The sequence below is a fragment of the Entelurus aequoreus genome, linkage group LG07, assembly GCF_033978785.1.
Source record: "Entelurus aequoreus isolate RoL-2023_Sb linkage group LG07, RoL_Eaeq_v1.1, whole genome shotgun sequence".
NCBI lineage: Eukaryota > Metazoa > Chordata > Actinopteri > Syngnathiformes > Syngnathidae > Entelurus > Entelurus aequoreus.
Genome location: NC_084737.1, coordinates 64,524,473 through 64,548,749, shown reverse-complemented (window position 1 = coordinate 64,548,749; position 24,277 = coordinate 64,524,473). Strand labels below are relative to the sequence as shown.

General features: G+C 39.7%; 1 protein-coding gene across 4 annotated transcripts in view; it reads left to right on the top strand.

The window, feature by feature from the left end:
* ikbkg (inhibitor of nuclear factor kappa B kinase regulatory subunit gamma) overlaps positions 1 to 24,277 on the top strand; it is a 41,026-nt gene that overhangs the window by 3,820 nt on the left and 12,929 nt on the right. For 3 of the 4 annotated variants that reach the window (XM_062054212.1, XM_062054213.1, XM_062054214.1), the window contains exons 3-9: positions 6,850 to 7,106; positions 15,020 to 15,094; positions 18,093 to 18,248; positions 18,327 to 18,388; positions 18,564 to 18,611; positions 22,114 to 22,311; positions 22,390 to 22,542. In XM_062054212.1, coding sequence (XP_061910196.1) covers positions 6,850 to 7,106; positions 15,020 to 15,094; positions 18,093 to 18,248; positions 18,327 to 18,388; positions 18,564 to 18,611; positions 22,114 to 22,311; positions 22,390 to 22,542 — 949 coding nt within the window. The remainder of the gene's footprint in view (positions 1 to 6,849; positions 7,107 to 15,019; positions 15,095 to 18,092; positions 18,249 to 18,326; positions 18,389 to 18,563; positions 18,612 to 22,113; positions 22,312 to 22,389; positions 22,543 to 24,277) is intronic. The other variant, XM_062054215.1, reaches the window with a different exon arrangement.

Sequence of the window (24,277 nt, the reverse complement as noted above, 5' to 3'; positions counted from 1 at the left end):
CAGGAGAACTTTAATTATGACCAATGTATGACTCTGTAACTACTTGGTATTGAATCCATATCCAAATTTGTAGTATCACCCAAAAATTATGTAACGTATCATAAAACAGAAGAATAAGTGATTATTACATTTTAATAGGGCTGGACAATTAATCCCATTTTGATTTCGATTATGGCTTCTCACGACCAGGGAAATTTCAATAATTGAAAAAAACGATTAATGCAACGTGCATGTAAATTCCTGAACTTGTAACAGTGGAACGTAGGGTGAGGGAAAAAAAGCACGTCTACTAGAAGTTTGGATTCTCACCATGGTTGCTACTTATTATTTAACACATCGCTAGTATGCCTAATCAATAATCACTAAACTCAATAAAAAAATATAGCATATGATTTCCGCGGTGACGTAACAGCAGATGGAGTCACAGAATTGAACAATGTAACTAAATCCTATATTTATATGTATGTATGTATTATATAGTTCTATAGCCCTTAATCACAAATGTCTCAAAGGGCTGCACAACAACATCCTCGGCTCCGATCCAACATTAGGGCAAGAAAAAAAACTCAACCCAATGGGGACAACGAGAAACCTTGGAGGGTACCGCAGATGTGGGGACCCCCCTCTTGACCTGATAATCTCTCCATGTAGGACAGGGTGGCAAAGTAGAAAAAGAGAGACGGCAGATCAACTAAAAAGGGGTCTATTTTAAAGGCTTGAGTATACAAATGAGTTTTAAGATGGGTTTTAAATGATTACATTTAAGTCCATCAACTTACAAACACGACGGCTGTCGCAACTTGAGAGGCGGTCTCTCTCATTTTTTAAAAACAGCCTTAAGTCACCTCCACACATCAAGCTGAGAACAGCAGCACACTTGCCTTCCCTCCTTCACAATAATAGTGTGGTGCACCACACCCGGTCTGACCGTGCTAGCAAATAAAAGGTTTCAAAAAAGTACCTTACACAAGCAAAGTGAACTTAAAGCACTTATTGATACATTTACATAATGATTATGCCATCCATTCATCCATCTTCTTCCGCTTATCCGAGGTCGGGTCGCGGGGGCAGCAGCCTAAGCAGGGAAGCCCAGACTTCCCTCTCCCCAGCCACTTCGTCTAGCTCTTCCCGGGGGATCCCAAGGCGTTCCCAGGCCAGCCGGGAGACATAGTCTTCCCAACGTGTCCTGGGTCTTCCCCGTGGCCTCCTACCGGTCGTACGTGCCCTAAACACCTCCCTAGGGAGGCGTTCGGGTGGCATCCTGACCAGATGCCCGAACCACCTCATCTGGCTCCTCTCGATGTGGAGGAGCAGTGGCTTTACTTTGAGCTCCTCCCGGATGACAGAGCTTCTCACCCTATCTCTAAGGGAGAGACCCGCCACCCGGCGGAGGAAACTCATTTTGGCCGCTTGTACCCGTGATCTTGTCCTTTCGGTCATAACCCAAAGCTCATGACCATAGGTGAGGATGGGAACGTAGATCGACCGGTAAATTGAGAGCTTTGCCTTGCGGCTCAGCTCCTTCTTCACCACAACGGACCGATACAGCGCCCGCATTACTGAAGACGCCGCACCGATCCGCCTGTCGATCTCACAAACCACTCTTCCCTCACTCGTGAACAAGACTCCGAGGTACTTGAACTCCTCCACTTGGGGCAAGATCTCCTCCCCAACCCGGAGATAATGATTATGCTTTGACCTAAAATACTGGTCAAATTTTGTATTGCAGCAATCAATGTGAGGATTTTTGCATTTAATTAACAAACATTTTATTACATTTTATTTGACACAAAAAGCAAACAAACACTCCATGGTGGTAAAAATAAGTGTTAAAAGTAAAAAACGGAACTAAAAACAATTAAAACATTAAAAATTATATTGTAATGTATTTTATATTGCTATTGTTATTTAAATGTATTGTTATTACTATTTTACTGGTTGTGTTTTTTCGGTACTAATTCATATCAGGTTTTTTTTACTACATTTGGAGTTGAGTTTTGGTGGTACAAGAAATACTCTTGTTTTCAAAATAATTAATAATCGTGTAATTAATCGCGATTACAATATCAATCAAAATAGTCGTAATTATTATTTTTGCCGTAATCGTCCAGCCCTACATTTGAACAGTAGTGTAGCCAGAACCTGTTAAAACAGAAAGTAAGCAGATATTAACAGTAATGAACAAGTAGATTAAAGGCCTACTGAAATGAATTTTTTTTATTTCAACGGGGATAGCAGATCTATTCTATGTGTCATACTTGATCATTTCGCGATATTGCCATATTTTTGCTGAAAGGAATTAGTATAGAACAACGACGATAAAGATTGCAACTTTTGGTATCTGATAAAAAAAAGGCTTGCCCCTACCGGAAGTAGCGTGACGTAGTCAGTTGAACATATACGCAAAGTTCCCTATTGTTTACAATGATGGCCGCATGAAGTGAGAGAGATTCGGATCGAGAAAGCGACAATTTCCCCATTAATTTGAGCGAGGATGAAAGATTTGTGGATGAGTAAAGTGCAAGTGAAGGACTAGTGGGGAGTGGAAGCTATTCAGATAGGGAAGATGCTGTGAGAGCCGGGGGTGACCTGATATTCAGCTGGGAATGACTACAACAGTAAATAAACACAAGACATATATATACTCTATTAGCCACAACACAACCAGGCTTATATTTAATATGCCACAAATTAATCTTGCATAAAAACACCTACGTGTTTGTTATGCTAGCTCCTAGCTCCTCTGCTAGCTCCTAGCTCCATAGAACACGCCAATACAATTCAAACACCTGATCAACACACACAATCACTCAGCCCAAAAGACCGTTCACCTAACCCAAGGTTCATAAAGCTTATATATTTTTAAAAAGTTACGTACGTGACGCGCACATACGGTCAAGCTATCAAATGTTTAGCAGCCAAGGCTGCATACTCACGGTACCTGATATTCAGCTGGGAATGACTACAACAGTAAATAAACACAAGACATATATATACTCTATTAGCCACAACACAACCAGGCTTATATTTAATATGCCACAAATTAATCCTGCATAAAAACACCTGCGTGTTTGTTATGCTAGCTCCTAGCTCCTATGCTAGCTCCTAGCTCCATAGAACACGCCAATACAATTCAAACACCTGATCAACACACACAATCACTCAGCCCAAAATACCGTTCACCTAACCCAAGGTTCATAAAGCTCATATATTTTTAAAAAGTTACGTACGTGACGCGCACGTACGGTCAAGCTATCAAATGTTTAGCAGCCAAGGCTGCATACTCACGGTACCTGGTATTCAGCTGGGGATGACTAAAACAGTAAATAAACACAACACATATATTTACTCTATTAGCCACAACACAACCAGGCTTATATTTAATATGACACAAATTAATCCTGCATAAAAACACCTACGTCTTTGTTTTGCTAACTCCTAGCTCCTATGCTAGCTCCTAGCTCCATAGAACACGCCAATACAATTCAAACACCTGATCAACACACACAATCACTCAGCCCAAAAGACCGTTCACCTAACCCAAGGTTCATAAAGCTTATATATTTTAAAAAAGTTACGTACATACGCAAAAAAAAGTTGCGCACATACGGTCAAGCGATCAAATGTTTAGAAGCCAAAGCTGCATACTCACAGTAGCACGTCTGCGTCTTTGTCATCCAAATCAAAGTAATCCTGGTAAGAGTCTGTGTTGTCCCAGTTCTCTACAGGCGTCTGTGTATCGAAGTCAAAAGTCCTCCTGGTTAGAGTCTCTGTTATCCGAGTTCTTCCATCTTGACTGCATCTTTCGGGAATGTAAACAAAGAAGCGCCGGCTGTGTACTGTTGTTGCTGACTACGTTCGAAAAATACGTCCATTTCGCACCGACAACTTTCTTCTTTGCTTGCTCAGCTTCTTTCTCCATAATGCAATGAACATGATTGCAACAGATTCACGAACACAGATGTCCAGAATACTGTGGAATTATGAAATGAAAACAGAGCTTTTTCGTATTGGCTTCAATGTGGAAGGCATACCCGTGTTCCCCGGGCTACGTCACGCGCATACGTCATCCTCAGAGGCGTTTCGAACCGGAAGTTTAGCGGAAAATTTAAAATGTCACTTTATAAGTTAACCCGGCCGTATTGGCATGTGTTATAATGTTAAGATTTCATCATTGATATATAAACTATCAGACTGCGTGGTCGGTAGTAGTGGGTTTCAGTAGGCCTTTAATGTTACATGATAATTTTGACAAAATAAAAGAATGAGAAATGACACTATATGTTACTGCATATGTCAGCAGACTAATTAGGAGCTTTTGTTTGCTTACTTACCACTAAAAGACAAGTTGTCTACTATGTTCACTATTTTGTTAGTTTCAGTTTATTTCGAACATGCATACAATACAAATACAACGTAATGCATCACATGTTTCCAGTTGTTTCATTACAGCACGTCAGAAAAGGAGTAGTAAGAAGCAGATCTTATTTAATCCTGTCAAAGCAATTTTATCCCATTTATCTTACCATCTTATTTGATGGCAACATTATTTTTTTGCAATAAAAAATATTTGTTTAATGTATCATAAGATTGTATGTTAAAATAAAGCCAATAATGACATTTTTGGGATTTATTTTGAAAAGTATCGAAATACATTTTGATGGGATAACTCTATTACCGTAATTTCCGGACTATAAGCCGCTACTTTTTCCCCTCGTTCTGGTCCCTGCGGCTTATACAACGGTGCGGCTTATTTGCGGCCTGTTCTTCTCCGACACCGACGAAGAGGATTTCGGTGTTTTAAGTACGCAGGAGGAAGACGATGACACAATGATTAAAGACTGACTTTTCATATACCGGTAGGCTGGTTATTTTGATAACGTACAGGCGAGCACTTCCTATTACTTTGCACCGTTGTATTATTTGTACTCTACACGAATGCTGTTCGCCATGTCAAAGATGTGAAAGTTTGATTGAATGATTGAAAGATTTATTGTTAATAAATGGGACGCTTTGCGTTCCCAAACAGTCATCTATGTCCCGACAATCCCCTCCGTGGTAGCAGGAACCCCTATATGCTACGGTAATTACACATCAAAACCCTGCGGCTTATAGTCGGGTGCGGCTTATATATGGAGCAATCTGTATTTTCCCCTAAATTCAGCTGGTGCGGCTTATAGTCAGGTGCGGCTTATAGTCCGGAAATTACGGTACATGCTTTACAATGAACGGCCAACAAGATGCTTTTTTTTAAAATAATCAGTAAGCGTGGCCAACATAACGAATGCCATGGGTGCAATGTTGGACTGATTGAGGTTATGATGTCCAGTTAACTTTCAGTAAACCTGAGGTGTTGACTTACATCATAAAGGTGCCAGTTTGTGAGGCGTACCAGCCATGAATATTTTTTCAAACACTGCAGCAGCCCCGTGTTCATGGTAGGGCTGGGTGATACATCAAATATACTCAATATATCGCGGGTTTGTCTCTGTGCGATGTAGAAAATGACTATATCGTGAGTATTCGAGTATACGTTCTCACGCAGTTGCTTTTAGCTACGGGTATTACACTATACAGTCTTTTCTCACTCTTTATTGTCTCTTCTTCTCACAGAGAGATAAAACAAGCGCACCTTGTTAAATATGTCACATACTGTCGCGCGTGCAACGTCATACACTCTCGCGGAGTAGAGAGGTAGCGGCATGGGTAATAGCTGTGGTAGGTGGTGCTAGCGGAGCGGTGAGAGTGGTAATACGAGAGAGAGAGAAGGTGCTAACCTGGTAACAAATGGAGGAAGAAGAATTAATAATTCCCAAGAAAAACAGCACAGGGTTCATCGTCTGGCGGTGGTTTGGCTTCAAGCGGGAAGATGTTAAACAGACAACAAGTAATATGGAAAGTATGCGACAAAAGCGTTGCTACAAAAAGTAGCAGCACTGCTAATTTGTAGCATCATTTGAAAAGTCACCCGCTAGAGAATAAGGAGTGCTTGAAACTCTGCATGTCAACATCTCGGCCGGTGCCACACCAACTAAATGCCGAAGCAACCAGCACTGACCCAATTGAGACTGGCGCCTTCCATTTCCAGATCAACACTGTATGAAAAAAATAGTCAAAAACAGGAGATAACCTCCGCAGTAACCTACCACATAGCGAAGGACATACACAATTTGATTTCCTATTAGGCAGCAAACTTTTATTTTACACTTTTTGAAATATCTTGTGTGACATCATGCACAAAAGTGCACTTTATCAGTTTTAAAATATTGCAGTGGCGTTCTGTACAAAAAGTGCACTTTAATTTAGTGTTGTTTTGATATGTCATCTTAGTGACATCATGCACCAAAGTGCACTAATAGCTTGTTTTAAAATGTCTCTGACAATCTTGCACTTTCTGTTTTGAAATGACATGAATGTTTGTGCCACTGCTTAATAACTCATTAATAAATACAGTTTTGGTAAATTGACTTAGTGGTGATTTCCCTCTCTGCATGAAAGTTTAAAATTAGCTTATATTAATGCAGTATGAACAAGAATGTCTTAATGTAGACATATAGAATCATCATAGTGGTGTGATTATATGCATCAAGTTCATTCAAGGCTAAGGCAAAATATCGAGATATATATCATGTATCGTGACATGGCCTAAAAATATTGAGTTATTAATAAAAGGCCATATCGCCCAGCCCTAGTTCATGGAAATGTATCCTTTGTGGTAATTCTGTAAGATTATGAAAACAATCCACAGGCAAGCTAAATCATCTCAGCTCCATCATTATTATTATTATTATTGTTATTAAGACGAGTGGTGCATCTGTTTGACAACGAGTGCCCTTTCTCTTTCCCCAGAGGCCTTGCGGCGGAGCAACCTCGCCCTGCGTCAGCGCTGTGAAGAGATGGAGAGTTGGCAGCGAAAGACAAGGGAGGACAGAGAGTTTCTTAGCTGTCGTTTCCAGGAGGCCAGGTCCCTGGTGGAGAGGTTGGCCCAGGAGAACTACTCCTTACAGAGCCTGGTGAACGGATCAGCCTCCTTATCTAACTGCTGTAGCTCCAGTCAGACTGAAGGTCCTTGTCCAACCAAGAATGGGCCTACAGATGCATCACAGGTTGGTTCTTTGAAAATTATTCAGATCCATAAATAGACATTTGGCTGAAAGAATATTTAATTGCAGTTTGTGGTTGACTCAGCGGAATGCCACTCATGCAGCATTAGTTCAGTTCGTACCAAGGGCCCGTGTCTACCGTTTGGGCTTATAGGGGGGCTGCACTTTTTTTTGTCTATCATAATGAGACTAGAACAAGTCTTCCTTTTTTTTTTTTTAATGCATTCTAAGTCGTAAATAACACTAGCAAGAGGTGGCTAATGATGCAGGTAGTAGTAGGGATTCAATCAATTCTACAAAGCACTCTAAAAAAAACATCCACAAGCCTACAACGTTTCATATACATGCTGTATGTATATATGTAATGTAGTAACAAGCACATTTACAATAACATGTAATATTTATTTATTTTGGTCATTCTAAGCATCAGGGCGACGCTGCAATGATTTCACAAAGCGCATCACAACCTTTGCTATATCTTCAACAACTACTAATCATGGCAGACTTTCTGAGAAAGAACATAGACTACTTTGGGACAAATTATGATCCAGAACTTTGTATTTGTGAGCTTTAACATACAGAGGATGAACTACAAGTTTTAGAAGCTGTGTGCTAAACAGATCCAGCTTTAGTGAAACACTAAGCATCATGTAGCAATACTGCCGACTGATGGAGTGTTTATATCTTTCAGCACAAGACCTGTGTCCTGGTTTAGCTGCTAAATGAGTCATAATCAGTGTTTCAAAAAACAGCGTTATATAATATCGCCGTAACAAGCAATCTTAGTTTTTTACTTTCATATATGTTACTATGATTAGCAAGACGTTTGGTGTAGTTGTATGTCATCATGGCAGCGTCAGAACTACAGCAAGTTCAATGCAGGAAGTAACTTTTGACAAATGAAAGCAACAACCAGCACCACACAAAAATCAACTTGATAACAAATGAAAGGAAGCAACATCACACAGCAAAAAACACACAACTTGTAAGTACACACACACATACACACACTTCTACTTCAACGGAATAATGAACAACAAGTTAATAATGGAAGCGACAAGTTTGCAATCCAACAATACCCCGTTTGTGGACAAGGAGACTATAGCATTCAATCTCTTCCTTAACCAGAGGTAACACAATTCACCGAAAAGATCCAACAGAGCTGCCGTCACTGCCAGCAAACTGCGAGTCTTAGCTAACATACACAACTGAGCTAATGCCGCTCTGTCTGGGCACTGACGCCACACATCATGTAGCGACAGGCATCGCCTTTTAAAGACACATACACTCCGGTCTCATGAAACATCTCAACTGCATTATGCCAGAAATTCGAAGGTTTTTTTTTTTGATTGACACAATAATTACTTCTTCTAATAACTAAGTACATCTATTAAAGAGTAATTATGTTAGTAATTTAATTACTTTTTTGGCAAAGTATTGAGTAACCGTAATTAATTACTTTTTTAAAGTTATTTTCCATACACTGATTATTGGTTACTACCTGATTCTCGACTCTTTCTCATCCTCATCCTCTGCATCCGTTGCAACAGAAGCCTTTTTTCTGCCCATGTAGTTGCGGTCAGAAGGCTTTGGAACTCAGTGTTTTGCTATGGTTAGCTTGTCTTGCTCGTGATTTGTCTTTTTTGAAGAGTTGTTTTATTCCAATCCCGATGGTACTGAAGCCAGTGATGTCAGCAAACAAATCTGGGGTTTTGGTCAAGATCTGTGGTCAGGAAAAGTGCCAAAATGCTCCACTTATAATTGCATCCTTTCTCACTTATTTATTTTAATATTAAGTGTGGTGTACACGCATCCAAACTTTGAGTGCTGGACTTACTGTAGCCTCAAAAGCGCGTACAAAAGTGCTTAAAGGCCTACTGAAACCCACTACTACCAACCACGCAGTCTGATAGTTTATATATCAATGATGAAATCTTAACATTGCAACACATGCCAATACGGCCGGGTTAACTTATAAAGTGCGATTTTAAAATTCCCGCCACACTTCCGGTTGAAAAACTCCTTTGGATATGATTTATGCGCGTGACGTCACAAAAGCAACGGAAGTGGTTGGACCCCATCGGACCCGATAAAAAAGCCTCTTGTTTTCTTCGACAAAATTCCACAGTATTCTGGACATCTTTGTTGGTGAATCTTTTGCAATTTGTTTAATGAACAATGGAGGCTGCAAAGAAGAACGTTGTAAGTGGGATCGATCGGTGTATTAGCGGCTAAGTACAATACTTACAGCAACACAACAAGGACTACTTACTACGCCTAGCCGATGCTTGCGGCCAAACCCACGGATGAAGTCCTTTGTCGCGCCGTTGATCGCTGGAACGCAGGTGAGCACGGCTGTTGATGGGAAGATGAGGGCTGGCTGGCGTAGGTGGAGCGCTAATGTTTTATCATAGTTCTGTGAGGTCTGGTTGCTAAGTTGCTAAATTAGCCTTAGCGTCGTTAGCAACAGCATTTTTAAGCCTTACCAGGCTGAGAATTTTTAACCGTGTAGTTACATGTACATGGTTTAATAGCATTGTTGGTCTTCTGTCTATCCTTCCAGTCAGGGGTTTATTTATTTTGTTTATATCTTAATTTGAGAACGATGCTATCACGCTAGCTCAGTAGCTAAGTGTGTCACCGATGTATTGTCTTGGAGATAAAAGTCACTTTAAATGTCCACTTCATGTGCTCGACTCTCATTTTCAAGAGGATATAGTATCCGAGGTGGTTTAAAATACAAATCCGTGATCCACAATAGAAAAAGGAGAGAGTACATAGTTCTGTGAGGTCCGGTTGCTAAGTTGCTAAATTAGCCTTAGCGTCGTTAGCAACAGCATACCTAAGCCTTACCAGGCTGAGAATTTTTAACCGTGTAGTTACATGTACATGGTTTACTAGCATTGTTGGTCTTCTGTCTATCCTTCCAGTCAGGGGTTTATTTATTTTGTTTATATCTTCATTTGAGAACGATGCTATCACGTTAGCTCAGTAGCTAAGTGTGTCACCGATGTATTGTCTTGGAGATAAAAGTCCTTTTAAATGTCCATTTCGCGTGCTCGACTCTCATTTTCAAGAGGATATAGTATCCGAGGTGGTTTAAAATACAAATCCGTGATCCACAATAGAAAAAGGAGAGTGTGGAATCCAATGAGCCAGCTTGTACCTAAGTTACGGTCAGAGCGAAAAAAGATACGTCCATCACTGCCTCTCAAGTCCTTCACTGTAACGTTCCTCATCTACGAATCTTTCATCCTCGCTCAAATTAATGGGGTAATCGTCACTTTCTCGGTCCGAATCTCTCTCGCTCCATTGTAAACAATGGGGAATTGTGAGGAATACTAGCTCCTGTGACGTCACGCTACTTCCGGTACAGGCAAGGCTTTTATTTATCAGCGAGCAAAAGTTGCGAACTTTATCGTCGATTTTCTCTACTAAATCCTTTCAGCCAAAATTTGGCAATATCGCGAAATGATCAGGTATGACACATAGAATGGATCTGCTATTCCCGTTTAAATTAAAATAAATCATTTCAGTAGGCCTTTAAAGTGCTTAAAGGCCTACTGAAACCCACTACTACCGACCACACAGTCTGATAGTTTATATATCAATGATGAAATCTTAACATTGCAACACATGCCAATACGGCCGGGTTAGATTAGTAAAGTGCAATTTTGAATTTCCTGCGAAATATTCTGCTGAAAACGTCTCGGTATGATGACGTTTGCGCGTGACATCACGGATTGTGCGGACATATTGGGACACTATTGTGGCCAGCTATTAAGTCGTCTGTTTTCATCGCAAAATTCCACAGTATTCTGGACATCTGTGTTTGTGAATCTTTTGCAATTTGTTTAATGAACAATGAAGACAGCAAAGAAGAAAGCTGTAGGTGGGATCGGTGTATTAGCGGCTGGCTGCAGCAACACAACCAGGAGGACTTTGAGTTGGATAGCAGACGCGCTACCGTGAGTACGCAGCTTTGGCTTCCAAACATTTGATCGCTTCCCCGTACGTGCGTGCCGCTATGTGCATGTCACATACGTAACTTTGGGGAAATATATGTGCTGTATGAACTTTACGGAGGTGAATGGTACTTTGGGCTGTGGGATTGAGTGTGTTGTGCGGGTGTTTGAGTTGTATTGGTGGGTTATATGGACGGGAGGGGGGAGGTGTTTGTTTTGCGGATTAATTTGCGGCATATTAAATATAAACCTGGTTGTGTTGTGGCTAATAGAGTATATATATGTCTTGTGTTTATTTACTGTTTTAGTCATTCCCAGCTGAATATCAGGTCCCACCCGCCTCTCACAGCATCTTCCCTATCTGAATCGCTTCCACTGCCCTCTAGTCCTTCACTCTCACTTTCCTCATCCACGAATCTTTCATCCTCGCTCAAATTAATGGAATAATCGTCGCTTTCTCAGTCCGAATCGCTCTCGCTGCTGGTGGCCATGATTGTAAACAATGTGCAGATGTGAGGCGCTCCACAACCTGTGACGTCACGCTACTTCCGGTACAGTTAAGGCTTTTTTATCAGCAACCAAAAGTTGCAAACTTTATCGTCGATGTTCTCTACTAAATCCTTTCAGCAAAAATATGGCAATATCGCGAAATGATCAAGTATGACACATAGAATGGACCTGCTATCCCCGTTTAAATAAGAAAACTTCATTTCAGTAGGCCTTTAAGTCGATGGAAGGCCAGATTCGACAGGGACCACCACATTTAGGTGTCGCTCCAGCTGGTGGAAAGAGTCTGCGTAATTGCCTGCTTTTTTCATTTAAAGCCCAGTTACAAACTCAAGGCCCGGGGACCAGATATGGCCTGCCACATCATTTTGTGTGGCCCGCAAAAGCCTGGAAAGAGTTTGTTTCAATAAAATATATATGTATTTTTTTTCTTTTAACACTAAATTTTGACGGGGGAAAAGCATATCTTTAACTTTAATATTATCTAAACATGCCAAATATTATATTATTAAATACTATATTAAAACAATATTTTTGCAAAGATCAAAATAAATAGTTAAATATCTGCATGTCACGTTTACTTATGATTTAAAATCAAGTTATTTATCAATTTATACATTAAAAAAAATCTAATAATCCAACGCAGCAAGTGTGTATAATAACATGAGGTGATTATACATTTATATTTGTGCTGTCAAATTATATTTTAAATAAAATCCCACTTGAATTTCGATTAATCATGATTCGGAAGACAATCATTGAGGGTTGGTAGTATCTCGTCATCCTATCTTGAGTGCCCAGTAGGGGTTCCACATGGCTCTATTCTGGGACCTGCATTGTTTTCTTTATATATAAATGACCTGCCAAATGTTTTCATGAATGGGAACTTTCAAATGTATGCTAATGATGCCGTTATCTTTACACCTGCCAAAAGCACACATGGAGCACAATCCATCCTCTCGTCAGCCCTAATAAGTATTCAGAATATGCTTCTTAAATAATGTTTATTGTTAAACTAAAATACAACTGTTTCAATGATGGTCACAAAAAAAACCCATAAAACTAAAGCATAGAGGAGTTCAAGTACCTTAGGGTCACACTGGGCCAGACACTTTCTTTAGAAAAAAAACCCAAATCAAACTCACAGCTAAAAGAATCAAGTTAAATCTGCATAATTTTAAACAAATCAGACCTTCCATGACAATCAGTCTGCTGACATTCTTTTACACTCAATGATATTTTCCCACATAGATTACTGCATCACAACCAGGTTGCTTACTGGAAACATAATATTACAACCCATAGAAGTTATTTTAAAAATCTATAAAAAGCCTTGATAAAAAGCCTCTGTCATTCTATCAGTGTAACATTTTGGTTAAAATATATAATGCTTAAGAATTATTGAGAATTTTGTTCATTTTAAAAACTGCTATTTAATCTCCACATACATTCAACTCAGCGCTGGCATAGGTTTTGGCACCAGAGCCTCCTTTAGAGTAGACCTTGACATCCCCTACAGAAAACAACCTTAGGACATGGAACAGACTAATTTCCTAGTAATATTAGAGAATGTCACAATTTTTACACTTTTAAAAAGCATCTTAAATTGTTTCTTAAAAATTCACAGTAATATCATCACTTTTACCAATTACATTTTTTAAATGTTTTGTCTCTGTGATTTTTAAATTATAAAGTTGTATTCTGTGTTTCTGTTTTAATGTGTTGGGACTACTAATGAGCAACTATGTATAATCTGGCTCATTTACAATAAGTAAATCATATTGTTCATTAATGTGCACTGTCCCAAATAAACAAATCCAAAAAAATCACAAGTTGTCACCCGCATGCATCATTTAAATTACTTTTTTTTTTTAAAAGGCAGCCATTACTGCAATATGGCCCCCAATAGGAAACGAGTTTGACACACCTGATTTAAAGGGTCTGTTTGCAACATTTACACAGATGCCGAAAATGCGCTAAGTTTCCAATGTAATTTAGGCGTTATATCCCACCCTCTTAAGGCTTCTAGGACATAACTACGAACGTACAGTCGTGGTCAGAAGTTTACATACACTTGTAAAGAACAAAATGTCATGGCTGTCTTGAGTTTCCAATCATTTCTACAACTCTTGTTTTTTTGTGATAAGAGAGTGATTGGAGCACATACTTGTTGGTCACAAAAACATTCATGAAATTTGGTTCTTTTATGAATTTATTATGGGTCTACTGAAAATGTGACCAAATCTGCTTGGTCAAAAGTATACATACATCAATTTTAATATTTAGTTACATGTCCCTTGGCAAGTTTCACTGCAAGAAGGCAGTTTTGGTAGCCATCCACAAGCTTCTGGCAAGCTTCTGGTTGAATTTCTGACCACTCCTCTTGACAAAATTGGTGCAGCTCAGCTAAATTTGTTGGTTTTCTTACATGGACTTATTTCTTCAGCATTGTCTATAAGTTTAAGTCAGGACTTTGGGAAGGCCATTCTAAAACCTTAATAGAAGCCTGATTTAGCCATTCCTTTACCACTTTTGACGTGTGTTTGAGGTCATTGTCCTATTGGAACACCCAACTGCGCCCAAGACCCAACCTCCGGGCTGAGGATTTTAGGCTGTCCTGAAGAATTTGGAGGTAATCCTCCTTTTTCATTGTTCCATTTACTCTCTGTAAAGCACCAGTTCCATTGGCAGCAAAACAGGCCCAGAGCATAATACTATAACCACCATGCTTTACGGTAGGCATGATGTTCCTGGGATTAAAGGCCTCACCTTTTCTCCTCCAAACATATTGCTGGGTATTGTGGCCAAACAGCTCAAGTTGTGTTTCATCTGACCACAGAACTTTCCTCCAGAAGGTCTTATCTTTGTCCATTTGATGTCAAAACACATGTCAAAAGTGGTAAAGTAATGGCTAAATCAGGATAGAATTAAGGTTTTAGAATGGCCTTGTTAAAGTCCTGACTTAAACTCTATCACAAAAAAATAAGAGTTGTAGAAATTATTGGAAACTCACGACAGCCATGACATTATGTTCTTTACAAGTGTATGTAAACTTTTGACCACGACTGTATGTAACACTTGCACACGCATTCGCTTTGGGTGGATGGTTGGTGTTGGCAATAATTGAATGTCTATTCTATCATTACTGCAAATTGTTTGTTGCTCCAGACTGTTTTATATGTGGTGTACGTGTAAACACCAATAATTTTTTATTTTGTAAAGTGTGATTGTGAAAAGTATAAACAGTCCTAAAACAAATGTGTTCTGTTAAAGCACTAATGGTAACAAGCTAGTTGGTGGTGTTTTTTTAATGTATTTTTTGCTTTAAATTTTTTTACGTTGAGCAGGTTGCAAACGGCCTCTTGAAGTACATGGGAGAATAGGACTAAGTGGTGGTGTCTATATGATTCCTGCAATTGACTGAATTCCTTCCTTGACATGCAGACCCTGGACCAGCGGGACCAGAAGAGAGCAGAAGAGGCCGATCAGCACACACAGACAACTCCGCCTCGCAGCTTGGTAATATTTCAATTGTGAATATGGACACAAGTGGCATTACTGCTGGTTCTGATGGATGGATTTGTTTATTTCCCAGTGAGCTAGTGGGTCCATGTTTTGGTCGAGGCAAATGTGTATTGCTCTGGTAGGGGGTGAATTGGCAGGATTTTATATGTCCAGTTTTTTTTTTTTTTTTTTGTTTTTGTCATAAAGAAATACAATCATGTGCGCTTACGGAATGTATCCCTGCAGACTGTATTGATTTATATTGATATATAATGTATATATTGTGTTTTTTATGTTGATTTAATTTAATAAAAATATATATATATTTTTTTTTCTTGTGCGGCCGCGGCCCGGTACCAATCGGTCCGGTGGTTGGGGACCACTGCTCTAAGGTGCGCACCTGTGCAATTGCGCACTGCTCACGTGTCCTCTGCGCATGGCAAATCTAAGCCACACACAAAATCTAATAAAAACAATTTTCAATATACCTGACGACAAGCGGACACTACAGATAAAAAGGAGGATATGAATTCCATCTGTCACTTTGAGTAAAACTCTTAGTCGGCCATAAACAAATGACCAAAAACATTGGTAGAACATTTTTATCTGGCAAAAATTGTAATTTTCTGCCGTACAAACCAGACCGAAACCAACATTGTCATCTGTCATATCAACAGCAGCCGCTCGCTCTTTCTCTCTTGCGCTAACACATATGGCACTTAACCAGTGATGCGTTTACAGCCACACAAATAGTCGGACAACTCCAACACCACACATAATGTGTAATTCCAGGTTGTTACATTATGATTTACCAATCAAATGTGTGCTTATTCTGCTGTAATTTTTTAAGAATCTTAATTTATAAATATTAATCGTGAAATTATGTTATTATATTAAGGAAATACTAATCAAAAAATATATTTTACAAACAGAAAGTTACAGTAATTTACACATGATCCCATGCTTACATCTCATTGTGCAACATGTGAATGTTTTAATGGGAACTAAATGCGATATCTGAGAGGGGTACAAATTATTTCCAAAGCAGGACCCCCACCCAGACATACAATACTAGTACATCGTTCATGAAAAACATTATTTTTTGTTATTGTCATTGTAAGTGGGCCAAAACACTACCATTAAAAAATAATCTCATGGAAATGACTGCTGTCATTTGATTATTATTATTAAACATTTAACTTGTTATTTAGTCAGCTTTAGGACAGGTCTGCTGCTGGTATGGCCACAGTGTGCACGTCTGGCGTCGCTCACATGCACTCCACTGAATGCTCAAGGAGTGTTTGTGTTTGCTCACACAATTAAAAATTTAGAGGGAACATTGCCCCCGCTTCCCGCCCAAAGTCAGCCGGGATAAGCACAAGTTTACTTGTGACCCTAACTAAGACAAGCGGTACCACTAACCCAGTGGTTATCAAACTTTTTTTGTCATCCCCCACTTTGGACAAGGGGGAGTTTTCAAGCCCCACATGCCCCCATCGCCCCAACAGAATGCTAATGCCAAGCTTAACATTTTCAAATTTATCGAACATCAAGTAACATCAAGTTTTATACATTCAAACTCAATAACATAAAATAAAATCAAGTTCAATAATAAATAAAATAACTGTGCAGCTGTGGTATTACTTGCATCAAGTTCAATATCAAATAAAATAACTTGCATCAATTCAATAATAAATAAAACAAAAGTGTTATAACTTGCATCAAGTTCAATAATAAATCAAAAAAAGTGTTATAACTTGCATCAAGTTCAATAATAAATAAAAAAAAGTGTTATAACTTGCATCAAGTTCAATAATAAATCAAATAAAAGTGTTATAACTTGCATCAAGTTCAATAATAAATCAAATAACTTGCATCAAGTTCAATAATAAATAAAACAAAAGTGTTATAACTTGCATCAAGTTCAATAATAAATCAAAAAAAGTGTTATAACTTGCATCAAGTTCAATAATAAATCAAAAAAAGTGTTATAACTTGCATCAAGTTCAATAATAAATCAAATAAAAGTGTTATAACTTGCATCAAGTTCAATAATAAATCAAATACCTTGCATCAAGTTCAATAATAAATGAAAATAAAAGTGCCACTTTGCAATCTTTGCCAAAAAAAGGAGGACAGGGCAAGTGAACATGAGTTTTACAGTACTCCAGCATTAGTGGCTGCAATGAGCCTGTTTTGCACTGCACAGCTTTTCAAATCGGGGTTGCAGGCTTGACACTGCCACTGTTAAAACCTCATTGAATTCGGGGCTGAGCTGCCTTGACGCGAGTGTTTCCCGGTGAATGACACATTGTGTCCAATGCGCATTTGGCGCAACCCTCTTCATTAGAGCCTACAGCCCGTTTCTTGACTTTGCCATGCGCGCCATCAGAGCAAAAGCCCACACAGTTTTCCCATTTAAGGTCGTGTTCTTTGAGGAAACTGTCCATTATCTTGAACAGCTCATCAGCAGTGGCTCTATTTTTTATGTATTTGCAAAACAGCAGATCCTCGCACAGTGACTCGCCATTCACAAAGCTTCCGCTTAGCCCCGCCACCATTAGTTACTGTTGCTATGTCTGTCAAACTTTCGCTTCTACCTAGAAATGTAAAGCCTACAGGAAAAATAAGTAATTTACATTTATCTATATAGCGGATTTCACAGACAGAATCACAAAGTGATTTCCAGTGTGTATAGAAAATGAAAGCATAGTAAAAAAAAAATCAAAGAATATAATAAAAAAATTTAAAAAATCAAAGTGAAATTTCCTCGCGCCCCACCTGTCATGTCTCTATTCCCCACCAGTGGGGCGCGCCCCACACTTTGAGAAACGCTGCACTAACCCATCTTGAGCATTTGGATCATTTGCGTCCATTTCCTGTGTTTAGTGATAATAACGCCTTACATGGTCACATTGCACACCTTGCTCCGCAGCCCACTGATGGTGGAAACAACTTAGAATAGAATAGAACAAACTTTATTGTCATTATTTGTATTATATACTTCCTGCAGACACTGAACAACCACAAAGAGAAGCTGGAAGAAGGCATGCAAGAGCTTCAAAAGAAGAAAGAGGAGCTGGAGAGGGAGAGGGACGAGGGCGAGAAAGTCAGAGAGCGAATGCGTCGCTGCATTGACCAGCTGTGGGCCAAACTGGCCCAGGTGCAGGTAGCTGGCATGGCCCAAAGTGTTTGTTGTGAATGCACCGCGTGACACAAAGGGCTGACTTTTTTCATCTTTTAATAGGCAAACAATGCTACTGAGGAGGCTGGTCAACATCGCTCTGAGGCCCAGCACTCATCTGACTGGTATGACACGCTTTCCCCTCTCAAGATCTGCTTCTTGCATTGTTTGACTTGTAACACGACTACATTTTCAGTGTGTCAGCTATATATGCACTTAACTGTCATCTTTGGGCTTTCCTAATCAAAGCCTCATTTTGTATCTGCCTCCTACTCCCTTCCTTCCTGTTCCTGTCCCCAGCTCTAGCCTGGCTAAACTCACAGAGCAGCTTCAGGCCACACAGGGCAGGTGAGCCCACAGCTCTGTGTGGCTTTTCTCTCTCTCTCCCTCTCTCTCACATTGTGCATGTCCACTCACGACTGTCCTCTGTGTTCAGTGCTGTGGCTGTTTGGCGTGACTTTCCTTCAACCGCTTGTGCCATTATGGTGGAGTTGTGAAAAACAAATGGTTTAGTTGTTGCATGAATACAGAAGCCTTTGTTGTAGTCCTGTGGTATTCTTACACCTCCAAAATGTCAACATTTACAAAAAATGTTTTTTGAACCCCTTTCAAATTGGTACGATAGATACACTGTGGTACCGCAGCTTACGAGTTTTTCAGGATACGAGATGTCTCGGCTAATTGTTATGCTTTAGGTTGCCAAAAAATTGTGGATTAAACGGCAAAAGTCATTTCCTGTATGGCAGTTTTTCGGATTCTTTCAAAGGGACCGTAGTCAGACCAATGTGGTTTGTAAATGATCCAAAGACCGCTATTACCACACCACCTTAGCCATGCTCACCCTTTAGAGCAGAGCTCTAACTTCCTGCCACTAAACCTGCAGAAAATAGTTCTCAGGTTTACATTTTCACACTTTTCACTATTTTCTTAAACTTTATTAAGCATTTCTTACATATTCCTTATTTTTGCACCTTGATTTTAAGAGCGTATTGTTAAGGGTTCATTATTTTAGAATGTTTAAATTGATTGTTTTCGGTGGTTGTGCTGACATTTCCTTTCCTTTCTGCCGTGATAGCTGAGGGAATTATAATCAGAGGAAGGCCACAATTGAAATACAAATATTTACATTTTGAATATTTTTCTCGTGGTCCTTATTTTCCCTAGGTCATAAAAAATATCAATAATTATCAATATCGACCAATTTGAAACACTTATAGCGTGATACAGTTTTCAGCCATACCCCTTAGCACTACAGTGAACCCTGTAAAGTGAAGTTCTGACCAAAACATGCGGTCTTAGTAGCTAGCATTAGCTTATAGCTAGAGCTGTTTATTCAAACATGAGATAGGCTCCAGCACCCCCCGCGACCCCGAAGGGAATAAGCGGTAGAAAATGGATGGATGGGAAGGAAGAAAGTAAGTGGACAGTGCTGAGAAGAAGTGGATATTGGTAGAGCGGCTGTCCAGAAACGTGAGGGTTCCTGGTACGAATCAAGCGTACCACATCCTAAACACTGCCGTTGTGTCCTTGGGCAAGACACTTCACCCAACTTCCTCCCAGTGCCACTCACACTGCGGTATGAATGGGAATTAATGTTTGGTGGTGGTCGAAGAGGCCCCGGGCGCTAATGGGCAGCCACTTTTCCGTCAGTCTACCCCATGGCAGCTGTGGTTATAAATGTGGCTTACCAGCACCATGTGTGAATGTGGAGCGAATTAATTATGGGTTCTCAGTCCTCACTGTAAAGCCTTTGAGTCTGTAAAGTATAGAAATGCGCTAAATAAATCTAAATCATTATTATGATGTAATTCACTGAATTAAAAAAGAAATCATCAAAAACATAACTGAGCGTGTAACTATCTAACTTGGTGACGCAGTTAGAATGTTAAAATGATATCAAAACGGTGAACATGTTTTCATGAAAAGATGGAGAAGCTGCTGATGTATGACGACAAAGCAGTTCGAAGGAGATACTGTAGCAGTTCACTCTCCAGGGTAAATGCTGTTCATTAATATTACATTACTTCATAAAAGTACTGTGTATGTTTACATTGTATTGTATTGTTTTTTATCAAATTATTATTATCTAAAAGTTCTTTATTATTTTTAACGTCCTTGGCTGCCGTTATGGACCCACTCTGCTTCAGTATGGTGCAGACTAGCAGTGCTACGCTCTGACTGCTTCGCCAAGTTAGCTACACCTTCTGTCATCTTTTTAATTATTTCTTTCTTCAATTCAATGAATATCATCCATTTCTTCTTCTCAGCACTGTCCTTCACACTCTCTTTCTTCTTTCCCATAATTGGAAAAACAAAGTTCTGTCCATCTATAGCTATAAGTTAATGCTAGCAAGTAAGACCGGATGTCAATCAATCAATCAATCAATGTTTATTTATATAGCCCTAAATCACAGGTGTCTCAAAGGGCTGCACAAGCCACAACGACATCCTCGGTACAGAGCCCACATACGGGCAAGGAAAAACTCACCCCAGTGGGACGTCGATATGAATGACTATGAGAAACCTTGGAGAGGACCGCATATGTGGGTAACCCCCCCCTCTAGGGGAAACCTAAAGCAATGGATGTCGAGTGGGTCTAACATAATATTGTGAAAGTCCAGTCCACAGTGGATCCAACACATCAGCGAAAGTCCAGTCCATAGTGGGGCCGCAGGAAACCGTCCTGAGCGGAGACGGGTCAGCAGCGCAGAGATGTCCCCAACCGATGCACAGGCTAGCGGTCCACCCGGGGTCCCGACTCTGGACAGCCAGCACTTCATCCATGGCTGCCGGACCTGTGCAACTCCCCCTCCACAAGGGAGAGGGGAGCAGAGAAGAAAATAAAAGAAACAGTAGATCAACTGGTCTAAAAAGGGGGTCTATTTAAAGGCTAGAGTATACAAATGAGTTTTAAGATGGGACTTAAATGCTTCTACTGAGGTAGCATCTCTAACTGTTACCGGGAGGGCATTCCATAGTACTGGAGCCCGAATAGAAAACGCTCTATAGCCCGCAGACTTTTCTGGGCTCTGGGAATCACTAATAAGCCGGAGTTCTTTGAACGCAGATTTCTTGCCGGGACATATGGTACAATACAATCGGCAAGATAGGCTGGAGCTAGACCGTGTAGTATCTTATACGTAAGTAGTAAAACTTTAAAGTCACATCTTAAGTGCACAGGAAGCCAGTGCAGGTGAGCCAGTATAGGCGTAATATTATCAAACTTTCTTCTTTTTGTCAAGTCTAGCAGCCGCATTTTGTACCAACTGTAATCTTTTAATGCTAGACATATGGAGACACGAAAATAATACCTTACAGTAATCGAGACGAGACGTAACGAACGCATGAATAATGATCTCAGCATCGCTAGTGGACAAAATGGAACAAATTTTAGCGATATTACGGAGATGAAAGATGGCCCTTTTAGTAACACTCTTAATGTGTGACTCAAACGAGAGAGTTGGGTCGAAGATAATACCCAGATTCTTTACCGAGTCGCCTTGTGTAATTGTTTGGTTGTCAAATGTGTTGGTCGGACCTTACGGGGTTCACTGTGACATTCACTACGCCGACTAGTAGTGGGGAGTCTCGTAACTTCAAAATCTGCAAACTAAAACATAACAATTAGTCGAGAGACAGCTGGTATCCCAATACCTTTCTAAGCTGGGGTACTAATATCCCGAGGTATCAGTATATCAAACACACTACATGCCCTCTCAATATAATGGTTTACGTTCTTCACATCTTTCCTCATTTTATTTGTTTTATAAATCTTGATATAACCTAATCAAATTTGATATTTATCTGGACAAAAACTGAAGCTAATCAGGAGTCTGCCTTTAATCGATAGGTATCATGAGCTGGAGGAGAAGCTTGACTACCTGCAGAAGAGTTCTGCTCAGCGTGACAGAACCGAGGCTCTTCTCAAGCAAAAAGACAAGGACTGTGAGGCTCTCAAAGCTCAGGCGACGTCTCTCTTAGCAGAATTGAAAGAGAGGCAGAGCTGCCTGGACAAAAGCGAGCATGAACGCAAAATGTTGGAGGAAAAGTATGTAACCGCTACTTATAATTCTTTGAAGATGAGCCTTCATGTGCATACATGTCACTGTCGTGTGCTTGTGTGCAGACTGTGTAGTAAGGTGAAAGCCCTGCAGGTGGCAGAGCAAGAACTGGAGCAGCAGCGCAGTCAACATCACGTGAACATGGACAAGCTTCTGTTGCAGATTCAGAGCTTGGAGCAAGCCCTGAAGGCAGAGAGACATGTTGTCACTGAGGAAAAGTAGGGCCACACACTCACTATCTTCACCATTAAAACATCCAGGAACCATTAGTATTTATAGATTTTTTTTCCCAATAACTGTTACTACAATTGCTATGTTGAGCAAAGATTTTGATTTGATGTTTTTTCACTTAAATTGTTCACTTTTAAAAGTGTTTTTGGTGTGTGTCTAACCCAAAATCCATCGCTGTTTACATACTTTTTGCAGTACCTAGCTGCTGAATACACTATCATTCAGGGTGCATGATAAATACCAGGCCAGTATGAGAAAATATGACGTCATTCCAATAAATTTAAAACATTAAAAAAATGGCTTTGATAAAAAATGTTTTACCAAAACGCTCCAATAAAGCGAGATTATCCGCAGTGTTTTGTAGGTGTATTAGGATGAGAAAAACAAGCGCTCCTACCCTGAGCTCACTTTACAAACATGCTTGTGTGCTACTTCGGGGTTTCAGAGGAAGACTTTGTGTGCTATTTAAGATAGGATATACTTTTATTTTTTCCCGCAATGGCAAAATTGTGTGGTTGCTGTGCAGGTTTTTACATACAGTACAGTAACACAAGTAAAACGTAATGAAAAACAGAAAATTAGCAAAAAATACTACATATTGTACTCTACATTTGCACCCAAAATTTGCAATTTCGTGAGGAGGGGGCGGGGAAACATCACGCTTCAACACATCGAACTTTAGCCGCCACCAAAAATATATTATAAAAATAATATATTTTTCATTAAAAAATTTAACAAAAATGCTGTAGGTAGATTAGGGTGAGCAAATCAAACGCTCCTTGTCATAAACTTACACTGAGCTCACAAACAAACATGGCATCGATCATGTGGGACTTCTTCACTGTTTTCGCTTGCTATTTACAATAGGAAAGACTAGGCCAGGGGGGCCCAAACGTTTTACTCCAAGGTCCAAAATCGAAAATGTGCCCATGGTCCGTGGGACAAATAGTGATTTTTACAATGCAACAACAGCACCACGAGTGTGGAATTTAGCCTCATACTGCCATTTATACGGATAAATTGTGTGCCTAATTCAGTTAACTCTGCATCTTTTATGTACAGTTTTAACCTCCAAACATTCAAAAAGGTCATTTTTTTAAAGATTTTTGCCACTTCCAGGTGTTGTTCTGTAACCAGTTCCACCTAGATATTTCATCTGATGTCTTTCAAACTTTACCCAGACAGATTGGACATACGGAGGATGCTAAATTTTGAAGCGTTTAGGTTTTCATTTTAGAATATCAGCAAAGCATGGCGACCAAGATTATGTTTTTTCATAGAGCGTCAAAAAGTCACAACTTTACCGTAGAGCAGGGGTCTCCAATTCTCATGCACCTAGTTAGCCCGTAAAAAAAATCTATAGCTTTTAAGATTTAAAAAAAAAAAGTATTTACGGTGGGTTTTTTTACATCCAATTACCCATTTTCCAAAATGGGGAAATTGTGGTTGCAGTGCAGATTTTTACACAAAGTAGCACAAGTAAAATGTAATGAAAAGCTGAAAATGACAAATAAATAATACATATTGCGCACTAAATTTGCAGGTGATGTTCTGCAAACCTTTAAAAAACATCACACATCAACACATCGTCTACAGAGACACCTGCGCTGCAAAAAAAAAAAGCTGCCGCAAAGAAAGGTGTGCACAAACTAGAGTTAAATCTAAAATTAAAACAAATAATACATTATCGGTTACCGGAAACGGTCTTGAGAAGCAGGAAGT